Source organism: Diabrotica virgifera, chromosome 9, assembly GCF_917563875.1.
Source record: "Diabrotica virgifera virgifera chromosome 9, PGI_DIABVI_V3a".
In the NCBI taxonomy this organism is placed as follows: Eukaryota; Metazoa; Arthropoda; class Insecta; order Coleoptera; family Chrysomelidae; genus Diabrotica; species Diabrotica virgifera.
In genome coordinates this window covers 207,794,059-207,820,660 of record NC_065451.1, presented here as the reverse complement: position 1 = coordinate 207,820,660, position 26,602 = coordinate 207,794,059, and the positions used below count along the sequence as shown (strand labels likewise).

The window sequence follows — 26,602 nt, the reverse complement described above, 5'->3', positions numbered from 1 at the left end:
TTGCGTCAATGTTAAAGTCTCTGCTCCATAAGTTTGTACATAGAAAACACATTGGTTATAAACATTTTGCTTGAAACACATTGAAATTTAACTTTTTGGTATATGGTTTAGCTTTCCAAATGCTGCTGCCCATGTCAAGCCTATTCGCCTCTGTGTTTCATGTGTTTGGTTGTAACTGCTTATTTTAATCTCGGGTCCCAGATATTTGTAAGTGTTTGTTTGTTGTATGGTATTATTATCAATAGCTATATTTTTACTCATTACGAGATTTGTCATAAGTTTAGTTTTCTCAAAGTTTATTTTTAATCCTGCTCTCTCAGACTTTAAGCGAATGTATCATAGAAAAACTGTATCTTGCAAGTTGTCTGCGATTAATACAATATCATCTGCAAACGTCAGATGATTTATTCTTTCTCCTTTTTCCCCATCTTCTCTATATTGATGCCCATATTATTATCTTGCCATTGAGTATTCTCAAATATTGACTCTAGAGCTGGAGTGAACAATTTTGGTGAAATAATATTTGTCTCCTTGTCTTACTCCTCGACCTAAGCTGAATTTTTCTGTCTCTTCGTGTAGTCGTCGTGTAGTTGATGTAGCGTTCTCATATAATATGTTTTTGATTAGTGATGTGTAGGTACCTGTAAACTATTCGGCTTTGCTATAGAGCTTCCAGTACTGTTTCAAACTCTACAGAATCAAAAGCTTTCTTGTAATCGACAAATGCAAGAACCAGCGGTATCGTTGTACTCGATGCATTTTTCAATTAATATCTTTATGGTATGCAAATGGTCATTTGTGTCATATCCTGCCCTAAAACCTGCCTGTTGTTTGGTCTCATAGAAATCAAGTTTAGGTGTTAGTCTCTTCGGTAAGATTTTCATAGAGTTTGTACATATTATTATGTGCCAAGAGGCTGATGGTCTATAATTTTCTAAATTAGTAATATTACCTTTTTGTGTAACAAGACTATCCAGTCTTTTGGAATCATACCCAGATGTAAGAGCATTTAATAAACAGTTCGCTTACAAATTTTAATAGGATTTCTCCTCCTGCTGCTTTTATTGCCTCAATAACGAGTCCATCATCAAAAGGCGATCGATGGTTCTTCATTTTCTTTGAAGCTGCTCTTACTTATGGCACTGTAATTAGTAAAAGTACTTCAGATCCCTGATTTATGAGAGTCGTTACTCGTGTCGGGAAATTTTCTTATGGTATTTGGCTGGTATAGAGAGAGGTCTGTATAAAACTCTCTAGTTATTTTCAGAATGTTCTGTTGGTCTGTTGTTGTCTTTCCATCTTTGTCTCTCAGCATATATATTTCTTTTTTACTTTGTGTGAGTTCCATTTCCATTATCTTTAAACCTTTGTTTTTTTTACTGTTTGAGTAGTTACATCAATATTATACCTTCTTACCTAAATCTTTTCTAATTTCTGCTAAGATTCTTTTATTTAGTTTTCTATATTCTTCTTTGTTTTCCTCTTCTTTTGTCGTATTCCCATAAGAGATATAATTTTAAGTGTATCTATTTATAAAATAATAAGCGTTAAAATAATAAACACGGTATTCCATTCAGTTAATCTTCAAATATGTAGTTCTTGTTATGCTAACACTATGCTATTTTCTTTTTAGGACAACAGTATCAATATAGAGGCGTACCTGGAAACTTGTGAGCTGGGTTCCTCGAGATCAGCAACATTACCAAGAAATCATCGAAGACAGCTGTCATCAGACTTGACATTTACCACTCCTCTTAACGGATCCAGAGAAAACTCACCGATATCTAGCTACATTAACTCCTCATATGCAACAAGTACTTTACCTAGAAAATATGTAGGAAGAAGCAGGGAAAGCTGTAAAAAGGCTAGTCGGAGTAGTTTGAACAAGTCTGCGGCCAATCACGAGAAACCTCAAGAGTTTACTGAACAAAATATGGTCAACGAAAGACTATGTTCGCCATCTATAGAATCAAGGTCTGGTACGATTTTGAGTTTTGAAGATAGCTCTAGTTCAATGGCTGATTCACCTGTGAAAAACTTATCAAACATAGACAATAGTGGACCTAGTAGTATAGAATCTCATAAAAGTAGCAAAACAGGTAGCTCTTTAACCAGCGGACCCTCCAGTTTAGAGTCTCATAAAACAGTCATAAAAAGAAATTTGACGGATTCTCCCAAAACAGATCTTCGAAGTGGAAGAAAGCACAAAAAAGAGGCTGTTAAAAGTAAGCCTTCTCTAAAACCTTCTGTTATCCCCACGCCCAAACCTCCTATATCGCATAGCAACTCATTTACTCTTCAAGTGACTACTAATCAGAGTGGTACATCATTCAATGGAGCTCCTGGAGGCAATACGAAGATTTTTGTGCAGAATTCCCCTGTAAGGTCTGTAATCACGTTTGAAAATGGACAGATTGAGAAAAATCCAAATGTCGTGATTATAAACAACGAAAACGATGAATCTGTGATTAATTCTACCGAAAAATCAGAAAATAAACCTGCCAAGAACACCAATCAACAGAGTTTAAACAACTCGAGAGATACTATTAGCAACGAACAGAAATTTGAAGCAATGAATAATAGTAGAAAACTTTCGTTACAATTACCTTCAAAAGATGGTCTGAACTACCATAATGTTATCAAAAACGTTTCTCATAATAACGTTAACTCAAATTCTAACCCAGATTCACCAATAGCTAATACATTCAGGGAGTTTTCCAAGTCGAATTCATTCACAAGTACGCCACCAAGTCCCACTAAGAGCTACGAAGGAATACCCATGTTTTCTTCAATCAAGTATCAGAAAAACACAATAGGTTCGAAAACGTCTCTAGAAAAGTCCTTCAGTTGTTTAGAAAATGGAAAGACGCTGGAAAAAAACGTAGTTGGTTCTGAACCGAACATCTACTACAAAGAGATCTCCCTGTCCAGAGAAAACAGTAACCAAGAGTTTCCTAGTTTAAGCGACCTTAGTTTTAATTTCACGAGCCTCGCGGCTCAAAAAATCTTAAAAGGTGTCAGTATAAATAGTGTAGATACTCTGGTAGAACTTAATATGGCGGCTAATTTGGAAAAACAAAATAACTGTGACATGGTTCACACAGATTTTGGTTTAGTGTAACTTGTACAGACTTTTTTACAGAAAGTTTGTATTAATGTTACTAAAAATTATTAGATTTTGTGCGCAAAAATGCCAAAAGATGTGTTTAAGGAATATAGTGTTTTAGTTTCGGTATTTTGAAACATATATCTTTTGGTTAATAAGAGTTTTTTTCCAACTGATTATAGAAGATAATGAAACTTTTACGTACAATAGGGTCCCGCTAATCCGAAAATCCGCTTAATCCAAAACAGAATTTGACAATAGATTTGGGGAAAATAAATATGCAATTACTACAAAAACCACTACTTTACATATCTAAAAATAATAATAAAATATTATTTCAAGTATTTAATTGTAGCCACCCTTTCAAATTTTTTTTTTTTTCAAAAAATCAGTTAAATTTCTTTGGTTTAATGAAAAATTCTTCTCGAGCGTCTCAAAAACATGCTATCCACTTACCTACATAACGGCGCGGCGCGGCGCGCGGCGGTGTGTTGCTCTACGTAGCGTAGGACTAGATCAAACGCAGCCGCAGCGCGTAGCGTCTGTGTGGGCTACCCGCTGTTCGCTGTTGACATCTTCTTTCTCATCACTCTCATCAGATGGTTTTGAAGGTTCTTCTGTAACCATTTCAATGATTTGCTGTTCATCTATATCTCGTGGACATCATCATCAGCTCGCACCCATTCTTCTACATCATTTTTATTCGTCTCTTCACAGCAAGGAATATTTTGCACAAGGTCCCTTAACAAATTGGTTTCTTCAGCCTCTAGATCTGATATTTGTTCGTAAATAAAGATTGGCAAAATTTTTCCAAGGAGTTTCTTATAATTTTTTCATTCACAGATTGCCAAGCCTCTGCTCCCCATGAAATGATTTATTTTCTTGAGTTTTTCTAATAGTGGCAGTAATTTATCTTCATCACTTATTACTTGCCTCAATTTACGCTATTGACTCCAACTTTTTGTCTTAACGGTGTTTGATACGTCTCAGATGAATGTATTCTTCCATATATTAAAGGGTTCATTACTTCCTTTTTTTTTTATTATCATAGGCTCTTATTGCATTCAAAACAAAACTACTGTTATGGTATTATACGTGTTATTGTGTGTGTTATTTTGTTTTAAAGAGTGTCTTAAGAAAATCTGGTTAATCTGAAAAATTCAGTAATCCGAAATGGGTTCGGTCCCAATTATTTCGGATTACCGGGACTTCACTGTATAATATCATCACGATTTAACTAACAAATAATAACATTAATAGGTACATTCGCTAACGGTAAAATATTGCAAAACCTCTAAATTTTAATGAACCGCTTGGATTGACATGAAATTTGGCATACACATGTAATAGCTAAGTCAAATAAGAAAGTGATATTGTGCCGATGTGTGCTTTTGTCATGGGTGTGAGTTTCACCCCTTCTTGGGGGTGAAAAGATATACGTCTAAAATAAGTCCGGAAATGGATAAACTGAATAATTTTAAACAACTTTTGTTCTATAAAGTTTTTTCATCAAGTTAATACTTTTCCAGTTATTTGCTAGTGAATATGTACATTTTTCAACAAAATAACCACGTTTTTAGACGGTTTTTCATAAATAACTCAAAATATAAGTATTTTATCGAAAAAACATTCTGAGAAAAATATAGCTCATAAAAAAAACTGAAAATAATGGTGTATGTATGAGATCCCTAGACCCAGTGAAAGAAGAGTTCTAACTAATGCAAAATAGGTTCATACTCGCCAAATTCCAAATCAAATAATTCAATGTGAAATAACCAAAAAAAGAAGCACTTTTTGGGGAAACCTCATTACAACTTTTTTAAAGTGTTTAAAAAGCTTTGTTTCTGTTTTTTAAAAAAGTTTCTGGCATTAAAAGTAAGGAAGTTACGCTCAAAATAAAGTTGATCCTTATTTTTTGGTAAAAAAATCGTGAAAATCACCCCCCCCCCCCCCTAAGTAACATCCCAAATGAAATTAATCGTTACCACTTCACAAGTTGCCTTACTCGTGTATGTATTGTTTATATGATCAGTAAGTTTAAAAGATCCAAAATATTTAGTAAAGAAAAACCTACAGCTTTTTTCTCTTTTGTGATTTTTGGTCTCACTAATAAATTTTAAGTTATTTTGAAAAAAAGCATGTTTTCAAAATAAAAAAAATAAAAAAAATTACTTTAAAACAGCGGCGGCCGGCCAGGTGAAGTAGGTGAAGGTGAGCTTCACCAAAAAATATAATTAAATTGAGACAAAACAAGCTGAAAATGCGAGCATTATCATAACGAAAACTTTGTATATATACCAATATACCTATTTAAATTCATAATATAGAAAATTGCTAATACGAAAAACTGTTTAGAATTAAAAATTATGTTTTAATGTGCAAGTACATAATTCTAATTTAAATGTTGTGAACTATAAAGAAACTTTACTCGAAATTCAAATTTTTTTACATACCCCGTATAAAATTAATAAAATTTGATTCATGATGGTTGCATCATAAATCTTAGACCAAGAAGAGATTTTTATGAAGAATAACTTTTCTTCGTCAAATTAAGAATACAAGAGTTATAAATGAAAATGATGTTGGTATCCATAATTTGAGAAAATTCGTCAAATATTTTTTTCCATTAGAAGGATGTAATTTCATATATCAGAACATACTTTTTTATTCCAAACCACATTTTAAATAACAATTTTCCAATATTGTAAAATAAATAATACATACATGATAAAGATACTTTTTACTGATGAACTTTACTTGAATCAAATACTATAGAATAGTATTTGCTTGGATCTACAGACCTAGCGAGTCTCGTAAATTCCACGGCTTTGCGCCACGCTTCACGCAACCGTATTTGCGTACTTGTGTTTTGAGTTGTGTGCGCTGGTCGCTGGTCGAGTGGAGTTTAGATAATTTACCAAATTTAAATATACCTAATCGTTTCTACTGATTCATTATTAATATAGTATAATATGTATTATTGCTTTCAAAATATACTCAAATTGTATTTTTATACATTTATTACACATATTATTTTATATAATAATTAAATTCACTATAAAATGTCATTTATATTTTATTAATAGCTTAATAATTTAAAATTTAGTTTGACATTCACGAAGTGTCAAACTCAAATGTAAATAATAACATTTGCTTTGCTTAACAAATTCAGATTAAAAAAGTAGCCTACTTCCTAATCAAAGATTTCAGCTGACGTTTAGTGCCTGGTAGGAGATAACCGGATTGTGACGTCACATTTTAGAGTTTGAGGTCGATTATCTCGAAGACGGTTAGAGATATCGAAATGCCGTTTTCAGATTTGGATTCAGAAGACAAAACTACATAAGAATCCATCGATACATCTGCTCTAAGTATTGCAGGAGCGGCAACGCAATAACACACAGACTTTTGCAAATTTATAAACGAAAAGTTTTCGTTGAAAATATAAGTAGCATGATTATATCTAAATACTGAAATTAATTATAAACCTACTCTTTTTTAATTAATCCAAAAATTAAAAAAGAATTTCAATATGTAATCCAAAAATTAAAACTGGTCCTTGACGGTCAGATCCTGACCTGTGTCATTTGACTTCTATGACTCGAATTAGATGAAGACGTGGATGAAATTTCGTCTCTCGGCTGCACAAGTATCAACGGTTGTCATGGCAACGTGACGTCATTATATCGGCACTGGTAGTACCCAGCTTAGACAAGGAAAGAGAGAGGACGAGTAATCCTATGACCAAAAGTGAAGCCAAACCGACACCAGAGATTTTGATCATCGACGTATCTTTGGGGTATTGTTATGCATTGAGTATTTAAAATAAAAACATGAAATGTATTTAAAATGAAGAATTTGTGTACGGTAAATGTTTTATTAAGTTGCTCATATTACGTACATATGTTTCAATACATACATATGTTTTTATTACGAATTTTAGATGATGATTTACTTTATTTTTTATGAAATTTGAACCTTCAACGAACACCCACCACTGGCAACCCATTGTTATTTTTGACGTGACCGCCATGTTTCTGGTGACAAACAAACCAAAAACTGGCTTCACTTTTGGAACGTGTGTTTTAAATGAGTGTTACCCGTCCTCTCTTTTTTCCTTGTCGAAGGTACCCAGAGATTAGCAAGTGCAGATGAATTTAAAAATAAATCCGCCGTATTCACCTAGTAAAATTTTAGTTGGATGCGTGCTATGATGGGCAGTATTCGTTTTTTTTTTCGGAAGATGGAAGACCGCAAATCAGTTCAGTTGGCTACAGGCTTTTTAGGAGATTTAAATGATTTTGAGTTTACATTTTTAGCAACAGTTTTTAGCGGCATTTTTCATATTATAACAGATATTTTATATGACGTTCTTAAAAAAAAAAAACGTCCCTACTAGATATTCATTTTTGTTTAAACTAGATAAAAAGGACTCGTCAATTAATACGTGTTAAAACAAGCGAATAATTTTTTAATTCTATTTTTGACAAAGCAAGCACAATGACCGTCATTAATACTTTGAAAAGATCTAGGTGTGATGATGGTATGAGTACGAATGCAAATTCTACCCAATAAAGAGCATTAATCTTTTTATTTAATATATGATCATAGTTTAATGAAAATGAATGTACATTTTCAGGATTGTGATTAATTAAAATTCGTAAGCTTAGCAGATACAACAAAGTTTGGGTCATACAGTTTGATCATTCCTTCCGACTTCCGACGCTTTTAAAAATTTATTTTGAGTTTTTGGCAAAAAATTTACTAAAATTCAAAGATTTAAAAGAGAGCTCTGCCTTTTATATGCTGACGGAAATTTAAAAAATGGTAATTTGCAAGAATTGGTTATAAAATTACAAGCAACTAAAGACATTGTTACAATTCCATCGAATACCGTATCTGTAGAAAGAAGTTTTCCGTGCTTAAAAAGGCTAAAAACTTTTAGTTTGACTGTTATCGCACTCATAGAGAACTATTAAATAAACTTATGCACAAGCATCCTTTCTACGAGGATATCATTGATAGATTTGCTTCCATAAACGATCGTTTATAAAAATTAATTAAGTCAGTTTTATTAATCTATCTAATACATAGGTACTGCTTTTTTGCTAAGTATCTCTTCATCCTCGTCTCTAATATAACTGCCATAAAAAAGTTTTCAAGTTGTTAGGGCCCTAAATTCTAAACATGTTTTAAAGAATTTTTAATGAGATTTGGGCGCGTCATAGGTATTAGTATACCGAAATCTCTTTTGGGTCCGGCAGACTTTCCTCATCTTCACCACTTTTTTAGGCCACGAGCCGCCGCTGCTTTAAAACCAAATTACCTACCTGAAAAATAATACAGTGATGAGCGCGCTAATAATCGGCAAAATAGCACTAAAGATGGAAAATGTATTAAGTTGTGAGATAAAAAGAAATAAAAATAGTCGAGTTGGGAAATTTAGCGATGTTACATATACATTTACATTATATGGATTTTTTCCCACCTTTAGACGTATCGCACGAATTTGGAAACTACCACTGTCACAGTGACAGTTTTAGTTGACATACTCTTCTGATACGTGTAAAGGTGGGAAACAGTTAATATAATGTAAATGTATAAGTTTAATCGCTAACAAATGAAGAAATCCTGAGAAGAATTGGTACAGAACGATAACTGATGTGCACAATTAAACAGAGAAAAACGGCATACCTGGGGCACCTAATTAGAAATGAAAGATACCAGTTTCTGCAAACCTTAATTGAAGGAAAGATCGAAGGAAGAAGGGGAGTGGGCAGGAAGAAAATGTCATGGCTCCGTAATGTCAAACAATGGACAGGACTAAAAAACATAGGAGACCTAATAGATACTGCAAGGGATAGAGAAAAATGGTCAAACGTGATCGCGAACATCCATTAGTGGATTGCATAAGAAGAAGAAGAAATATAGCTAAATGTCCCAGCTCGACTAGTTTCATTTCTTTTTATCTCACAACTTAATACGTTTTTCATCTTTTGTGCTATTTTGCCGGTTATTAGCGCGCTCATCACTGTATAAGCCCTTCGAACGATGAAACTTACAGATCATATATAAAATAATACATAAGTAAAGTAACTTGTAAAGCGGAAACGATTAATTTGATTTAAGATGCTAATTAGGGGGTGATTTTCCCGAGGTTTTTGACCAAAAAAGGACCAACTTTATTTTGAGCGTGACTTGCTTACTTTTGATACAAGAAACTTAAAAAAAAAAACAAAAATAAAGTTTATTTTATACAATTTAAAAATGTTGTAATGTGTTTTCCCCAAAAAGTATATCATTTTTTCGTTATTTCACGTTGACATGTTCGCTTTAAAATTTGACGGATATGAACCTATTTAGAGAGTTCTAAAATAGTTATTTATGAAACAGTTCCTGAAGTATACTTTTTGCGAACGCACGCGATGTTTAGAGCACGAGCGACAGCGGGGCGAGTGCTATACATCGCGTATGTTCGCAAAAAGTACCTACTTCACGCAGTTTCATACAATATTTTATCTACGATAAACAAATAAAAAAAACTGTAACTCGTCACTGGAATTCATTTCTATTCTACAATTTTTAGAACTTTGACATTTAAAAATTCTAACTTCTTTTAAACCACAAAACTGTCAAAACTTTTATTGTAATTTATTGCTCACATGTCATAACCATGACAACGCGAAAGTTAAAAATATTTAATTGTATGCTTCTTTTCATGAGCATTTTTCAGTACGTCGCAAATGATAGAAAAAAAGGTAAGTCCGTGATAATACATTTTAGTGACATGACATTTTAGTTAAATCTGACAGTTGTCACATTTTATTTGCAATTTGGCATAAAATCAAATCAATTGTGTTTATTGCATTTATAAAATGGTATTTTCTTTGATTTGTATAGTCTTATAAATTGTACAGATTATATTCGTAGATATATTATATAATTGGTAAATATTTTTTTTTCGATTATAGCGCCATCTATTGACAACTAGAATAAATGTTATAAATGTCACCGACGAAATATAATCACCGACGATCGTTTTTTTCTGTCACATGCAATTTAATGCGTTAAAAAGAAATCGAAAAACTGTGACGCACTGAAAGATCCTCATGAGAAAAAGCATATGAAAGTGTGCCAAAGAACAGTGCGAGAAAGTAAATCCCATTTAAAATACATTGTTACTTCAAGCTCACTTTAAATCCTTCACGCACTGCTATCTATAATGACAGTTTTCTCAAACTAAAATCTTATACATTATACAGTGTGTCCACGGTTGGGGTGCCTAAGAGGAAAAACGTTTTTATTTTCAAATTTAGCGAAAAATGTCATTCTTGATAAAAAGTTTTGCTTGTTCTAAACCCCCATAGAACCCCCCAACCAAAACGAAATAGAATTCAAGTTTTTCAAATCCTGCTTAATTTTGTAGCCAATTTTATGTAAATCCCTATAAATTTTTGCACTAAGTTCGAAAACGTAACAATAATCTAGTGTTGTCAAGCCACAATGTAGCTTAGTAACTGTCAATTCCGATAAATAATTTGCGAATTGTCATTTTTTTTTCGACAATTTTAAGCGTTCAATAAAAATTTATCTTATGATAAATGTCATTATTAAAATTAATGGAGTAATAATTATTTCATTAATAAATAATTCGATGATTCAAGGAGAACGACAAAGTCTGGCTTCATAATCCAGAGAAACGAAAGGGTTGTTCTCCCAAGTTATTATTGTTACAATTTCGAACTTAGTGCAAAAATTTATAGGGATTTACATAAAATTGGCTATAAAATTAAGCAAGAATTGAAAAACTTGAATGTTTTTTCATTTTATGGGGTTTTAGAACAAGCAAAACTTTTGATCAAGAATGACATTTTTTGCTAAAATTGAAAATAAAAAAGTTTTTCCTCTTGGGCACCCCATCCGTGGACACACTGTATTATGAGATAGAGTAGATAATAGTTATTTATGATATAAGTGTTGAAAGTACAACTTTAAGGCACGCATGTGGAGGTTTGCAATTCATATGAGTGCCTTAAAAATGTACTTTTAACACGTATATCATACAATATTTTTTCTACAAACGTTATATATTTATAAAATACAATATTTTTGTTAATTGATGAAACTATGAATCCTATGACCCGTAAAATGTAGAACTGGTTGTCTACACTCGAGGGCAGGGGTGGGCAAATACTTTTAACTGCGGTCCAAAATGGCATTTTCAAAATGTCTCCCAGGCCGGAAGACTATACCGTGAACGTTCGCTGCGCCAATTTTTTTGGTGGGAGTTTTTTGCCCGCACTGCTCAACAATTTTTTTTCACACAAATGCTATAAGTATCATTGTAAAACATTTAGACAAACAAATTTGATGAAGATTTTTGGACGGGCCGGATAAAGTAAGCAAAAGGGCCGGATGCGGCCCGCGGGCTGGCTTTTGCCCACCCCTGCTCGAGGGGAATGTCTAAAAATTCTTAGCGAAAATATTATACCGTTACATAAACTTGTTTTTTCTACAAACGTCTTAAATATGCAATAATACAGTTTAAATTAAATTTTAAAAAACCTTTTTCAAATTGCGCAAGTTGTACTATTAATGTTAATGTCAATAAATGAGATACCTATAAATATTTTGACGTTTGTTTTCAAAATTTGACATTTTACTTTTAACTGCAGTGCCTTAAAAATTTTAAAGCACCCAGTGCTATAAAGTAACATTTTTAAGGATTCTATAGGTTGCTAAAAATTGCATTTTTAACACGTTTGTAGAAAAACATTTTTTTTTTCACTTTTTTAGTGCTAATGTTTTTGCTTAGAGTATTTTTTTTCCATAAAATACTTACTTTTTGAGTTATTTGCAAAAAACCGTCTAAAAACGGTTTTTTTTTTCGCCGAAACATATTTACTTGAAAATAACTCGAAAAGCATTAACTTAGTGAAAAATGCTATAGAACAAAAGTTTCTTATATAGAATTAGTCAGGACCTAGATTTTTGACCCCTTCGCTTCGTTATTGAACGTATTCGCTTCGTATCTGTTAAGTGTACAGATAGCGATTGATCGATAACCAAGCGAAGGGTCAAAAATCGATGACCAGTTTATCTATTTCCGGACTTACTGTGAACGTATCTATATTTTTTCACTCCCTAGAAGGGGCGAAATTCATCTTCAGTGTAAAAGTACACATTGGCACAATATCACTTTTTTTCTTTGACATGTTAGCTATGCGTATGCCAAATTTAAAGTCAATCCAAGCGGTTCTTTAAAATTTGGAGCAAAAACCGTGATTCAATGTATTTACTACATATTTGCAAAAACAATTAATTTGGGAAAAATAAGTAAAATACCTTGTACACTATTACTTTGTACCTACCCGATGACATTGAGCATATTATGTTAGGCACCGCAATCCCCATAATTCCATGTGAAATGCAGGTTCTAAGTTCACTTTTATAAAAGTTATTAACATTAAATAAAAACGTTATTTTCCAATTTTCTAAGCAACATATAAGGATAGAAACATTTACAAAATGCCATTTTGAAGGTGTTTATGTGACATAAATTTCTTACTTTTAAATTTGTATCAAATACTTCACTTTTTGCTGATAGACGAAGAAATGAAATTGACTGTTTTTTTTTTGTTAATAAGTACCTAATAGTAGGGGAGGCAAGTATGCTAAATTTGCAGTTACTCGAGCGTTATGGGGACCTATTGCGTTGTGAAGATTAGGTCTTAAAACCAAAAAAATTTAATTAAGTTTTCCATTTTAGCGGGAACTTTCCATGTTTTAATTTAATTTTCCATTTCCAAAAATCGTTTTTTTTCGATTATAGCGCCATCTATCCATAATTCGAAAAAATGTCTCGAATAAAAGTTACTTATTTTTACGCAAGAAATCCAAATCTGCAATAAAAAAATGAAGGCTCCTATTTAAGTTTTTAAATTAACCCCCCACCCCACCTCCGTGTACTTTTCAGCTTTTTGATCTGATGTTCATTTTGCGAAATGTCACCGGGTTCCTATCTAAAATTTTATAGTTACCCCTATCCCTCTCTGTGGGGGTTTGTTTTTGGTATCAGTCGATAGATTTTTTGAAAAATATTGGACACGAATTTTTTAGTTTTTCGATCTGACGTTAATTTTGCGAAATATTCGCTTTTTTTGTGAAACTTTGTGACTCACAAATGACCTCACGCCCCTCTAAAATTGTCAGATTTTTGAAATATACACTGTTCTGCATTAACTTAACTTACCTTATATTAATCTGAAAGTTCTGAGTTTTTCTTGGGATAGATTATTTTTCGGACCCCCCTTAATGAACTCCCCTGTATTAAGAGTCCATATATGGTAGGGGAACTTTCTGGGAACGCGTTCATGGAAAAGAACAGCGGTAAATCGAAATGATTGGAGAAGCTTATTGAAGGAGGCCAAGGCTCGATTTGGGCTGTAGTGCCATTGGATGGATGGATGGATATGGTAGGGGTACATTTATAGGGTACAAGGTTTCTTCCCATGTGATAATCTGACGCGCTCGAATAACTGCAAAAATCCCCGCTTGGGCTTCCCCCTACCATAATTATTTACTATACTACTGTAATTATTGTCGTTTTGCTGAAGGTGTCAGTGTTACTATAGTTTGGTTTTAAACCAGGAGGAGTAAACTAAAAAGACAGATTCACACCCAAGAAAGTCACTAGAAAATTCACCAAATACATATCTTCCTTTTTGGTTGATCATGTGTCCACGGTTCTTGGACATTTACAACGGTTTCCTACTCCGACTAACCAATGAACATTAAACCCGCGATTACGTACACGAGAGTGAAGTGTGTTAAAACAGTGTTTTAAGGGTAAAACATTTTTTAATACAGTGTCCCAAATGTAACAGTGAGCGACGGAAGTATAACATACCAGACTCCCTAGAAGAAAATACAGATATTAAAAAAATATTTTCGTACCTTAAATACTGTCAAAAAATACTTTAAAAGATCTAAAACTCACATTGTAATACACACATATTATTATTAACTTTTTTTTTGCTTGGACTATTGCCAATTAGTGAAACATGATATTATAATACTAACTTATGGATATACAATATTTATATAAATTGTTACATTCAGCAGTGTATTTGGTTGGTCTGACTTTTTATTATATTTATTATGACAGACAAATAATTTTTCTTTTCTTTTATGGTGACTAACTTCTTTTCTTTTATGGTATTCATATCGTTCAGGGTGACTAACCACATACTAAGTAGGGATACGGGGTATTATTAATTTACACGACTAATTTTATAATCTTAAGTTTCAATTTACACGACTTAACATAATTTGGAAGAATCCTAAAGATTGACGGTTTGTTCAAAGCTAGTAAGTTCATCAGATTATATGGGGGATAACGTTTTCTTGCAATAGCTGCATATTCGACCGGACTGGGGGTAGGTTGTTATCTATATTTCAAACCCGTACGTCATAAGAAGGGTTGCCCCCCCGATATTTTTTTTCTATTTTTTCGGACAAATTCTTCTTTTTTTTAATTTTATATAATGTGCAACATAAAGATACATACAACCCTAAATTTTCACTTTTCTATCACTAACCGCTATTTTTTAACAGCCATTTAAATATTTTACATCTATATAAACAAAAGAAAGTCGTGTTAGTTACCAACACATAACTCGAGAACGACTGAATAGATTTTTATGAAATTTTCCACTTATATTCGACCGGACTGAGAATAGGTTGTTATTTATTTTTCATAGCCATACGTCATAACGGGATTACCCATAATCTAACCTCTCACAATAATGACGTGAAAAATACGAAAGTAGGTAGACTCATCCGACACCCTGATAGGGTACAAGGAAGGGGAGAAAGAAAGTAGGTAGACTCCTTGCTGAATTCGTAACAGAACCGTATTACAATTTTTTTTCTAGCGCAATCGGTGTCCAAAATACAATATCTTAACCCTGGAAGCTCACACTTGGGTGTGAGATACCCATCGCGACACTTAACTGCATGTAGCTTGCGCAGCTGCATTTCAATGGTTATGCTGCTTTATGTAAATTCAGTCTCTAGTCTGCCAAGGACGTGTGTGTAGTTGCAGTCTCATTTGAGCAATATTTACTTTTTTTTTATTTCTTCACAAAAAATCATTGGGTATCTGACACCCATGTGTACGGTTTATTTAAAAAAAAAATAGGTGTGATCGTCCAGGGTTAAGCCGTAGAAATATCTGAGGACAGACGAAGAACGAGCAACAAATTTTATCTAAGAAAAGTGCAACTGTTTAACTTTTATACTTAAATTGGACAAAATATGATTTTTTTAATTTTTCGAAACTTTCAAAAAATATCTCTAAACCGAACTTTTCTGACGAACGACAAGCAGAAGAAAAGTTCTGAGCAAACGAAAAGAACAAGCAGCAAATTTTAAAATTTTATTTAATTTTAATTAATTTTGTTTAATTTTATTTAATTTAAGTATTTTATTTTTTAATTTATTTTTTTTTAATTTTATTTCATTTTATTAAATTTTAATTATTTTTATTAGATTCTGTTTACTTTTATTTTTTTTTTAATTTATTTATTATTTTTATTTAAGTTTATTCAATTTTATGAAATTTTGATTAATTTTATTTCATTTTCTTTAATCATATTTAATTTTAATTTAATTTTATTTTGATTAGTCAACACCTATACAGGGTGTCCCGGAAAATAGTGCGTTCCTTCAAGGTACGGGCTAAGTGTACCATTTAGAGCAAAAAAGTGTAATAAATGTTTTTTGTAAAGTCAACCGTTTTCAAAAAAATAATTTATTAATTTTAATGCATTTGATTAATGTCCACAGAAACGCAAATACAGCCGGCAACTCTGCGTTCCTTCTTCTGTGTAAAAATAATTTTACTGTAACTCAACTATCATGAATCATCGACCATTAGGCATAATATGTATTGATAAAATACTGATAACAGTGATAGAAAAACAGCATAATATTTGTGTTTATTAAATATCTAATAAATCAGGTCTGTAAAGTTTGTAACTTAGGTACATGAAAATTTTTTATTACAATCAAGCTACGTCTTCAGGAAGTATCTATCGGTATAACATGTTACAAAAATTTGAGTACTACATTTCTCCATTCACTCTTCTGGGTAAGTCGAATGGTTCAATCAGATAATTGCTAATAATCCCAGCCCATAAATTTATACTTTTGGCAATTATGAGAGTTAAACACACCATTTCTCGTAAGACAAGCTTTATCTGCACACAACACTTTACACAGAAATGCGGGTTCTCTGAAGATTTTGTTTTGAAACCATCTACAAATCCTTAAACTTCGAGGTAAATCGCCTTGGTGTACCTAAATCTTGCACTAATTATACACTATAGGTACGTACAGTAGATACGATGTGAATTGAACCAGAGGACGTTATGGGGTCCAGTCAATAATTCTACGGCGAGCATAGAAATAAAGATAAACCATTCATAAATATTTGCAATTGATCATTCCTTGTAGTAGTCCACATGGACACGGGTGTGGCTTATTACTTTCTAACGTATCTTATTGGGCAATACTGAAGTGTAATTGGTCAAATTGTTCGGAAATGCTTACACTTAAATCGTATCGTTATCTGGCCAAAATTCCTTTTCATGTTTCAAAGGCGACAAGCAATATAAACTCAATATAAACAGTGTCGTCGTCATAGCCTTACAATTATTTATTTTATTTGTATAATAAAATTGTTGTCTCATTTATTTAGTCCTTAAATTAATAAGCATATTAAATTTCATTTGTATTATATACTTTTAATCATCAATTTTAAATTTTAATAACTGTAATATATGTTTATACAGGATGTCCCATATATTTTACAAGATTTGATGACGCGAAATTGCGCAGATTGGATATCGTAATTAATGGAATTTTGTTATAGCAATCATCACAGTGACCAATAAGAATTTTTTGACTATAATGGTCATCTTCAGTTAGTATATGGGCTGAACAAATTTTATTAGTTTCCTATAATATAAGAGGTCTTTTGAACCCTGCAAATTCTTTTAGATTTGCTTTGTTCATACTATTTAAACCTTCAGTTGTTATATTTAACCGCTGTGTCTAGGTACACGCTAACGTGTACGCAAATAAAAAAGTTAGGTACACGCTTAAACTTCATCAAGCCAGTGACGTCATTATTTAGCGTACGCAGTGACTGTATAATTTGGTACCTACACGCTATTTTGATATGTTTAGTGTTTGTTTGATCGAAAAATATTTGTTATTAAAGGGAAGGGAAGCAGAACTATTCAGATGTTTCAAACTTAATAATTGTAATAAATCAATGTATGTATATAAAAGTATATTTTCAGGTTAGCAAAATAAATATCTATTTAGTTGACATGACATGTACAAAATATTGTTAAAATAATTTTTATACGCAAGTTAATTATTATAATCGCAAAATAAATATCTATTTAGTTGACATGACATGTACAACATATTGTTAAAATAATTTTTATACGCAAGTTAATTATTATAATCAACTATTCTAAATGGGAAATAAGCCACAATTTAACTAAAAAATGATTTTATTAACGTTTTGACGTCCTATCCGATGTCGTTGTCAAAATACAAATATTAGTCAGATTAAATAATTTATTAAAAGAAATATTTTACTAAGCAAGAACATTATTATTTAATTTATTAAAATTTTGTATTTTGACAATGACGTCCAATTTGGACGTCAAAACGTTAATAAAATATTTTTTTAGTTAAATTGTGGCTTATTTCCCATTTAGAATAGTTGATTTCAAAAATGTCACAAGGAAATAGCTTCAGAACAAGTTAATTATTATTGTGAAAGCTTTAGGTCTTCCTTTTATTTTAATTTTGAACGGTAATACTATTTCACTTATGACTAAAAAAAAATATATATTAATTTATAGTCTCTTATCTTTTTTATACTGTTTTAAAATTTTGTTAAACTCATTAATAGAACTAAATAATTTTCCACACTCCATAGTTAATTTAAAAATAAACACTAAACAAATAAAACATAAGAAATCTCTTTACTAAGCAATATTAAATATTAAAGTGTAAACACAACGCGATTAAACACATTCTAACACTATGACTTACTGATACTCGCGGTATATTCTTACCACAGCATACAGCAAAAAACCAGTAACAGTGCACGCTAAATAGTGACGTAACTGACTTGATGGCGTTTCGCGTGTACGTAACTTTTTTATTTGCGTACACGTTAGCATGTACCTGAGTACCACTCAGTACCACTCTGACTCTGAGATTATGTAAAAAATTCTATCTAATGTTGATCCCAAACCCCTTTTTTCAGTGAGTAATAGATTATCGAATTCTCCCTAATGCATTACAGTTGGAAATGACAGAAAAAACAACGTTCCTAGGTGATTATTATGCATTGAACTTGGACAATTATGTATTCGTTGACGGGTATTTGCATATTAAAAAAATAACTTATAGATGTAAAATTGGTTGGCGATTACAGTACTCTAAATAGATAGCTAATCAATGATACGAATAAAGATAATTTGACACAAAAGTAATGGATCGTGACAGTATTTTCGCAACATAGGCTCATTTGTGTAGGCTCATTTCTTTAGTTCTTAAATTAATAAGCATGGTAAGTTGCATTTGTATTATGTATTTTTAATCATCTTTGGTGTCAATTGCATAAAGAAATGTGAATAATTAACAATAGTATTACTGTTTAACAAATTTTAGACCATAATTTAAAATAAAAGTTTACTCATTAATTTCTATTGCGCCGCCTATGTTTTACAAAAGATGCCGACACTCGGTGTCGAATTTTGTTTTTATACTTGTCCAACTGACATCGTATAAACTGTAATTAACATGATACTTGCGATCGAAATCATAACAATACCACAACAATACGATGTATTCTCGGGTTACAGGTAATTATGATATGACTGTTTGTGTTTACAATTTTAAATATCTTCGCTATGTCAAAATAAATAAAACTGCCGGGTTGCCAAATATAAATTTTAGTAGAAGCCATTATTTTATTTTTTTGAGGCAACAGATGACTTTAGAACAAAAAATTATAAGAAAGTTTTCTTTTAAATAGTGCATTCTACCCACACCTTTAAGGAACGCACTATTTTCCGGGACACCCTGTATGGTTGGACAACCCCGAACCCAATTATAAATACAGCGTTGTTTTGAATGTAAATAAAATAAAGCCGGTATATTCATTATAAGATAAACAAATTTAAGATTGTAACTGTTGCACTACAAACTTTACTTTGTTACTTCTAACGAAACTTTATTCACACTAAAACACTTCAAACATCATGTGTAATTCATTAAAAATAGTAATAAAAACTCATTCACATCGAGCATTTTTTGTTTATTAATTACGAATTCCTTTGGTTTATTTTAAGTTTATTGTATACAAAGGTTTTTTTTATCAATTGAGGCAGTACGAAGTCTGCCGGGTCAGCTAGTAATAAATATATTTACTAAAAACACTAATATATTCTTTTCACACCTTTTCTTGCACTGATATATTTATACATAACTTGAAAGATTTAGCAACTAAACGCCATACTGTCTGTGTGCGCATGCGCGCAGTATTATGAAATTTTAGTCTTAATCGCGCCGAAATGAGTATAACTTCAAAAAATCGCTGATATAACTTAATTAACCTATGAAATGACAATAGCGTCAAAATTTCATAAATGTCATTAGTGAAAAAAATTCAGAACGGAGCAAACTTGTCGGAGCTTGGACCAATGACAAACGGCGCGGTAAATTTGAATTAGTCCTCTTGGTTTAAAAACAGACCATAGAAAAACCTTATTTCCGTGGAGTACAAATCCAGACCACGGTCTATAAATTCTAAAGTATTGTACCTACCGTTAAAAAATACAGACTGTTTCTTCTCGTAACGATTCTATCCAGTAAGATTTCGTAGGTATTAAAATGTAGGTAGATATATTTCCACTAATAGGGGAGTCAATAGACTTCGGAAAAAATCAAACAAGAACTTTTTGTAATTTGATTAAGAAGAAATTTTTACAACATATCAAAAAGTTCTACTCCAGAAGGGGGTCCTTTATTTTTTATTAAATAGGTAAACTGCGAACTTAGTTGAACTCTCAAGTTTGCACAGCTTACCTTTCGAACATCTTACTAAAAGATGTTTTATTCAAAAAAAATTTAATTCAAATGATAAGACGTCTCAAAAAATGTAATTTTTGAAAACTTCATAATTTTACAGAATTACTGCCACTTTAAGCGGCTAAATCTGTTAGTAGAACTTTTTACTTTAACATTAAATATATAAACTAACAAAAACAGTTTTAGAAAAGTAGAAGCTTGTTTGAATTTTTCCGAAACAATGCATGTTTTCGTTCTGTATTGACTCCCCTACTAATAAATATTGAGGTAAACGTTTGTGTGGCCCTAAATTACATAAAAGTATTTTTGTTATACATATATTGAAAGTTATCTAATGTAAGGAATTTGTAACAATTGTATATTAGTAGGTTAGATTTCAGTAAATTAAATAGTAGGTTTTGTACAGCTTTAATAATAAAACTTAGTTATTTAAAAATTGTTGTTATTATTTATTTCTTTTATTTATAAAGTGTTTATTTCTTTTTAGCTCTTTTTACAAACACACAAATCTCAATATTTTGATATCCTTTAATTTTTTCCAGTGCTTTATCATAGGTTGTTCCTTTAATTCATTCATCATCATTCTCTTTGCTTTAGGTATCCCTATGCGAGGTCGGCTTCCCTATCTTGAAAATTTTGAAAAAATTTTGAAAAATTGAAATGGATTTGAAATTGAAAAGAATTTTGAAAAAAATTTTGCAAAAATTTTTGCAAAAATTTAAATAACCTAAAAAAATTTTGAAAAAATTTTGAAAGTTTTGAAAAGTTTTACAATTTGAAAAAAAATTAAAAACTGAAATAATTTTAAAAAATTTTGAAAATAACTGAAAAAATTTCGAAATTTTGAAAATTTTGAAAAAATTTAAAATATTTTGAAATTTTGAAATATTTTAAGAATTTAAAAAAATTTTAAAAAATTAAAAAAAATTTTAAAAAAATTATGAGTTTTGAAAAATTTTTTTAAAAAAATCTAAAAATATTTTGAAAAACTAAGATTTTTTTAATAAAATTTTAAAAAAAGAATGTGTGTGTACTTAGTACGCACGTAAGAAGTTATACTTCTATTGTATGATTTCTTAAAAATAAATATACTTTAAACAGTTTGTTTTAATTTTTTTTAAACACCAAACTAATTTTGTGCTTACCGCTTTCAAAAAAATAAAATAGGATTTCTCCGGATTCGAACTCAAGACCTCTCGATCTCTGGCCGAATGCTATACCAAATACGCTACGAGGACTGTGTCTGTATCGGTTCGAACGTACCTAATGACAATTCACGGTAACAAACAGGCAAGGTGAAGTATAATAAATATACAATAAAATGTTTTAATAATACTCATCTTACTCCGGAGTAGGGCTTACAATACCGGAATTCCGGGATCCCGAATACCGGGATCCCGGACGATTTTTGTCCGGTATTCGATACCGGTATTTATAATAAATACCGTGAAATAAATACGGTGAAGGTTTCAAGATTGCTGACGATGCGAACGTGTGTCGAGTTTGCTCAGACAACTTTATAGTAAATTCTAAGTCAGTTGTGTGCAAATTATGTAAAAATGTGTTTCATTTAATGTGTGTGTCTTTAAAAGATGCATGGCAAAAAGTTTTAATGGAAAGTACCAATTTATTCTGGTTATGTGATGGCTGTAAAGTGAAGTGCTCCTCATTCCTGAAGAATGCAGACTTCAAGACGAATGATCCTGATTTAGAGATGCAGTTTCTTAAAAAAGAAATTATGCTCAAGGAGCAGCTATTAGAAGAAAAGTAATATTCCAATAGTGTTCAAAAAGCGCTCATTAAAAGCTGTGAAGAAAAAATAGAAGATTTTAAAGTATTATCCAATGGAAAAAATGGTACAAAAAATCCAAGCAAATCAATAGTAAGTACAGGTACACAAAGTAGTCAAGGTCAAAAGGAGAATACCTTGCAGCAAGCAACCACCAATACGTCTCTACCACAAGCACAGAACAGATTTAATTGTCAAACTGATAATTAATCATCTTCTGCTATAGGGCTTTTCATCGATTGTCATTTGTTTCGAGCTTCTGTCATGTGTCACATAATATTAATATATCTACATCATACGTCTTTGGTTTGTATTATTGTATATACCAATAACGTATGTCGTAGATATATTAATATTATGTGACACATGACAGAAGCTCGAAACAAATGACTGTGAATGAAAAGTAACAATGCAAACGGAGGTTTGACCAAAATGACATCCCAACCGTCAACTTCAAACACGAATGACAATAAGATGGCTGCGACAGCAGCGAATTTAAAACAAAAATAAAGCGTCATAAAGTTAGCGAAACGGTTTTTTCAAAGTCGTTATTTTGATTTCTACCATAGGTCAAAAAATTGCACCTCGCTTGCGGATAATTGCACCATTCAAAATTTCATTTGCGGAGTTTCCGTTTTCGAGATATAAGCAAATCAAAAGTGGAGATTTCGCCGCAGCGCTAAAAATAAATGTCGATTTTCAGGGTATAAAATGCCGTAAAGTCACTAAATAACCATATCACCTAATTGCACCTCGTTTGCGGATTATGAATAAACTGGTTTTAATTGAAAATTGTGAAAATTGAAAATGTTATAAAGGAAAAACGATTTTAATGTTGGTTGCCTATACTGTAGGGGTAAAGGAATGCCAGAATAATTTTCACTTTTGATAAACCTAAACTGTAAGGCTAAAAGTAGTATGTACCATAAGTCAAAATAACTCCTCTTGACTTAAAGGTAATCCCTCCTTTGAAATTTCATTTGCGGATATTCCATTTTTAAGTTATATCAAAATGAAATTTCTCGGGACAGCGCCAAAGTATATATTTCCATTATCGGGATATTTATTAAAAGCTGTAAAAATAACAATAACTATATCATTTAATTTCTTCTGGTTTGAGGATTACGAATAGACCTGGTTTAAACTAAAAATCATAAAGCTTAAAAATTTTCCGAAGAAAAAAATTTTCCATTTTGGTGGTCCTAAACTGTATTTGCAAAAGTATTATCTGTATTGTAATGTATATCTAAAATGATTGCTTCTGACGTAAGAAAATCCCTCCATTCGAAATTTCATTTGCGGATTTTCCGTTTTAGAGTTATAAAAAATAAAAATTTTCGGCGCCGCACCAAAGTGTTTATTTCCTTTTTGTAAATATCAAAAGGTATAAAACCACTAAATAATCATGTCTTTTAATTCCTCCTCGTTTGAGGATTATGAATATACCTTTTTACTAAACTAAAATTTTTAACTTTTAACTAAAAATCATAAAAATTAAGAATTTTCCGAAGAAAAAAGATTTCCATTTTGGTGGGCCTAAACTGTATTAGCAAAAGTATTATCCACCATATATCTAAAATAATTTCTCCTGATTTGAGGATAATCCCTCCATTCGAAATTTCATTTGCGGATTTTCCGTTTTCGAGATACAGTCGAACCCGCTTATTAGAGTACCGGTTATAGGAATATCCCGGTTTATGGAATAAAAATTCGAAGTCCCGAAACGTTCCCATTTACTCTTTGATAAATTTGCCTGTTTAATGGAATATGGTTTAGTATACTTATCCCGTTTAATCGAATAAATTTTTCAGGCCAAGGAATAATTTTTACGCACAATTTCCTAAAATTTTAAAATTTGCCTGGTACATATAATGGCTTGTCGATAAGAACTTCGAAAGGTTGCTGTTTTGTATCTTGTTACGGTAAGTCAGGTAGCTAATAAAATTTTTATTACTGTGTTATGAGTAAGCGCTCGTTTTCCCACAGATAATTCAATCGTTTGCCGACAAAGCCATAAAATAATTTCATTTGTCTACAAATTGCTGTATATTGCTGTATATTGCCACCCAAAATTTGCTGTTTTTAGAAACAGTTGATTTAAGAATTCCACCAGAGATTATTCGTTTGCGAGAACTGAATCATGGCATTGAATTCAAATAAAAGAATAGATCTTGCCTTAAAAGAAAAAATTAAGGTAATTGAATATGCGAAACAATCCAAGTGCAGTCAAACCGAAATTGCTAAAAAGTTTGGAATTTCACAAGCTCAGGTTAGCAAACTTTTAAAAAACCAAGACAGTTTTATCAACGATTGGCGAGCTAATTCAAAATTAAGCCAAAAACGAAAACGCAGTGGAAAAGAGTCAGACGTCGAACAAGCATTAGCGGAATGGTTTACTGAGAAAAGGGCCCGAAATGTTCCCATCAGTGGTGCAGTTTTAAAAGAAAAAGCTGAAGAAATAGCCGAACATTTGGGTAATGCCAACTTCAAAGCGACAAATGGATGGTTCTGCAGATGGAAAAGTCGTTCACAAGTTTCCTTCAAAAAAATTGTTGGAGAAGCAAAAGATGCTGATGTATCTACCGCAAATACATGGATAACGGATGTGTTACCTTCATTAATTAAAAATTATGAACCAGCGTGTGTGTATAATTGTGATGAAACTGCGCTTTATTATCGAGCAACTCCAGACGCCACCTATTGTTTCCCAGGGGACAAAGCTGTAGGCGGAAAAGTACCAAAGGACAGACTGACGATTATGTGTTGTGCCAATTCTGATGGAAGCCATAAATTGCCACTTTTTATTATTGGAAAATCAAAAAGTCCAAGGTGCTTTAAATCTGTAAAATCATTGCCCGTGAAATACACTTCCAATAAAAATGCTTGGATGACAGCAATCCTGTTTAAGGAATGGTTGATTGACTTCGACAAGAAAATGGCGGAAAAAAATAGAAAAGCTCTTTTATTTGTCGATAACTGTTCTGCCCACAAACCCGATGTGAGGTTGAACAATGTAACAATACATTTCTTGCCCGCCAATACAACTTCACTTATTCAACCGATGGATCAAGGGATAATTTCTACCTTTAAAAGAAATTATCGGAAAGAAGTTGTTAGAAAAATTATAACCAATATGGATTTTTATGATACCACGTCTGCAGCTACTTCAAATGAGATGACAAGGAAAATTTCTGTTCTTTCTGCCATTCACATGATGAATAAAAGTTGGCACAATATTTCTCAAAATTGCATCAAAAATTGTTTCATTAAGTGCAACTTTTTCAAAGAGGCAGAAACTGTACCCCTTGTAGAAAATGACGAAAATATGAAACTCGAGAAAATGACAGAAGAAGATTTTTCAAGATTTGTCTCTTTTGACGACAATTTATCGGTTTTCGACGATGTGGAAAAGCTACAGTCAACCAGCCAAACCACAGCAATCAGTATTGAAGCCACAGATGAGGCAGAAGACGACGATTTTTCTGATTCCGTGGAAATTCCATCTAATCGGCAAGTTCTAACCGCTTTTAATGTCATAAGAAGTTTTTTGGAGAGCCAGCCCAATACAAACTTTTCTAATTTTTATAATCTAGAACAGCAAGTCACTAGTGTTTTATGTAGCAAAAAAAAACAAACCACAATTACAGATTATTTTTCAAAACAAAAAAAGTAATTTTTTATTTGTACATATTTTAATAAGAAAATATTTACATTTCACATTAATTACTGTATATAATGTAATTTTGTCGTTTAATAAATAAGTAATAGTTACACTACTGTATTATTGACATCATTCAATCTTCGCTTGTCCACTGCTGACCATAGATCTTCCTTATAATTTTTCATCTGTTTCGATCTTGTGTCTCTTGCATCCAGTTCCTGTGACAACGTTTTAGATCATCAGTCCAACGTGTTGGTGGACGACCTCTGCTTCGGTAAGCATCATGTCTTGGTCTCCATTCCAGTATCCGCTTTCTTCTTCTTCTTTAAGTGCCTTGATGTTTTTCTGCGTCCAGTTCCGCGCTTTCCCTCTATCTTTCCTTGGATAATTAAATGTAGCATTTCATATTTCAAATTGCTCATTAGATGATCAAAGTCTCATCAAAGATCAAAGGTCAAAGCTCATTAGTGTCTTCTTTTTATAATATTCAGTACTTCTCTTTCTTTGTTTAGCCGCTGCATTACCGCTTGATTTGTCACTCTATTCATCTTTCAAAACCTCAATCCTTTTGCACATTGTTTCCATGAGGGTCCATGATTCTATTCCATAGAACAAAGTGCTGAACACATAACAGCGTAATAAGCGTAATATTAGCGTAAGTTAAGATTTCTGCTCGTTAGTATATTTTGAATTTTTGTAAATGATGTATCTTTCTCCATTCTGCATTTGCTATGATTAGTCCCATTTTTCATTCACTCAGCAGCCTAAATATTTGTATGCTTGTACTCTCTACACCATGTCTTCATTTATTTTAATGTCTATCAAGTTATTAGCTATATTTCTGTTTTTGCTGATCCATCAG

The 26,602-nt window shown here is 31.9% G+C and overlaps 1 protein-coding gene across 1 annotated transcript in view; it reads left to right on the top strand.

Moving 5' to 3' along the window:
* Window positions 1-20,726, top strand: part of LOC114331697 (uncharacterized) — a 185,786-nt gene extending 165,060 nt beyond the window's left edge. The window contains exon 9 of the mRNA XM_028281317.2: window positions 1,634-20,726. Within this exon, the coding sequence (XP_028137118.2) occupies window positions 1,634-3,121 (1,488 nt within the window). The 3' untranslated portion in view covers window positions 3,122-20,726. The remainder of the gene's footprint in view (window positions 1-1,633) is intronic.
* Window positions 20,727-26,602: the final 5,876 nt, after the last annotated feature.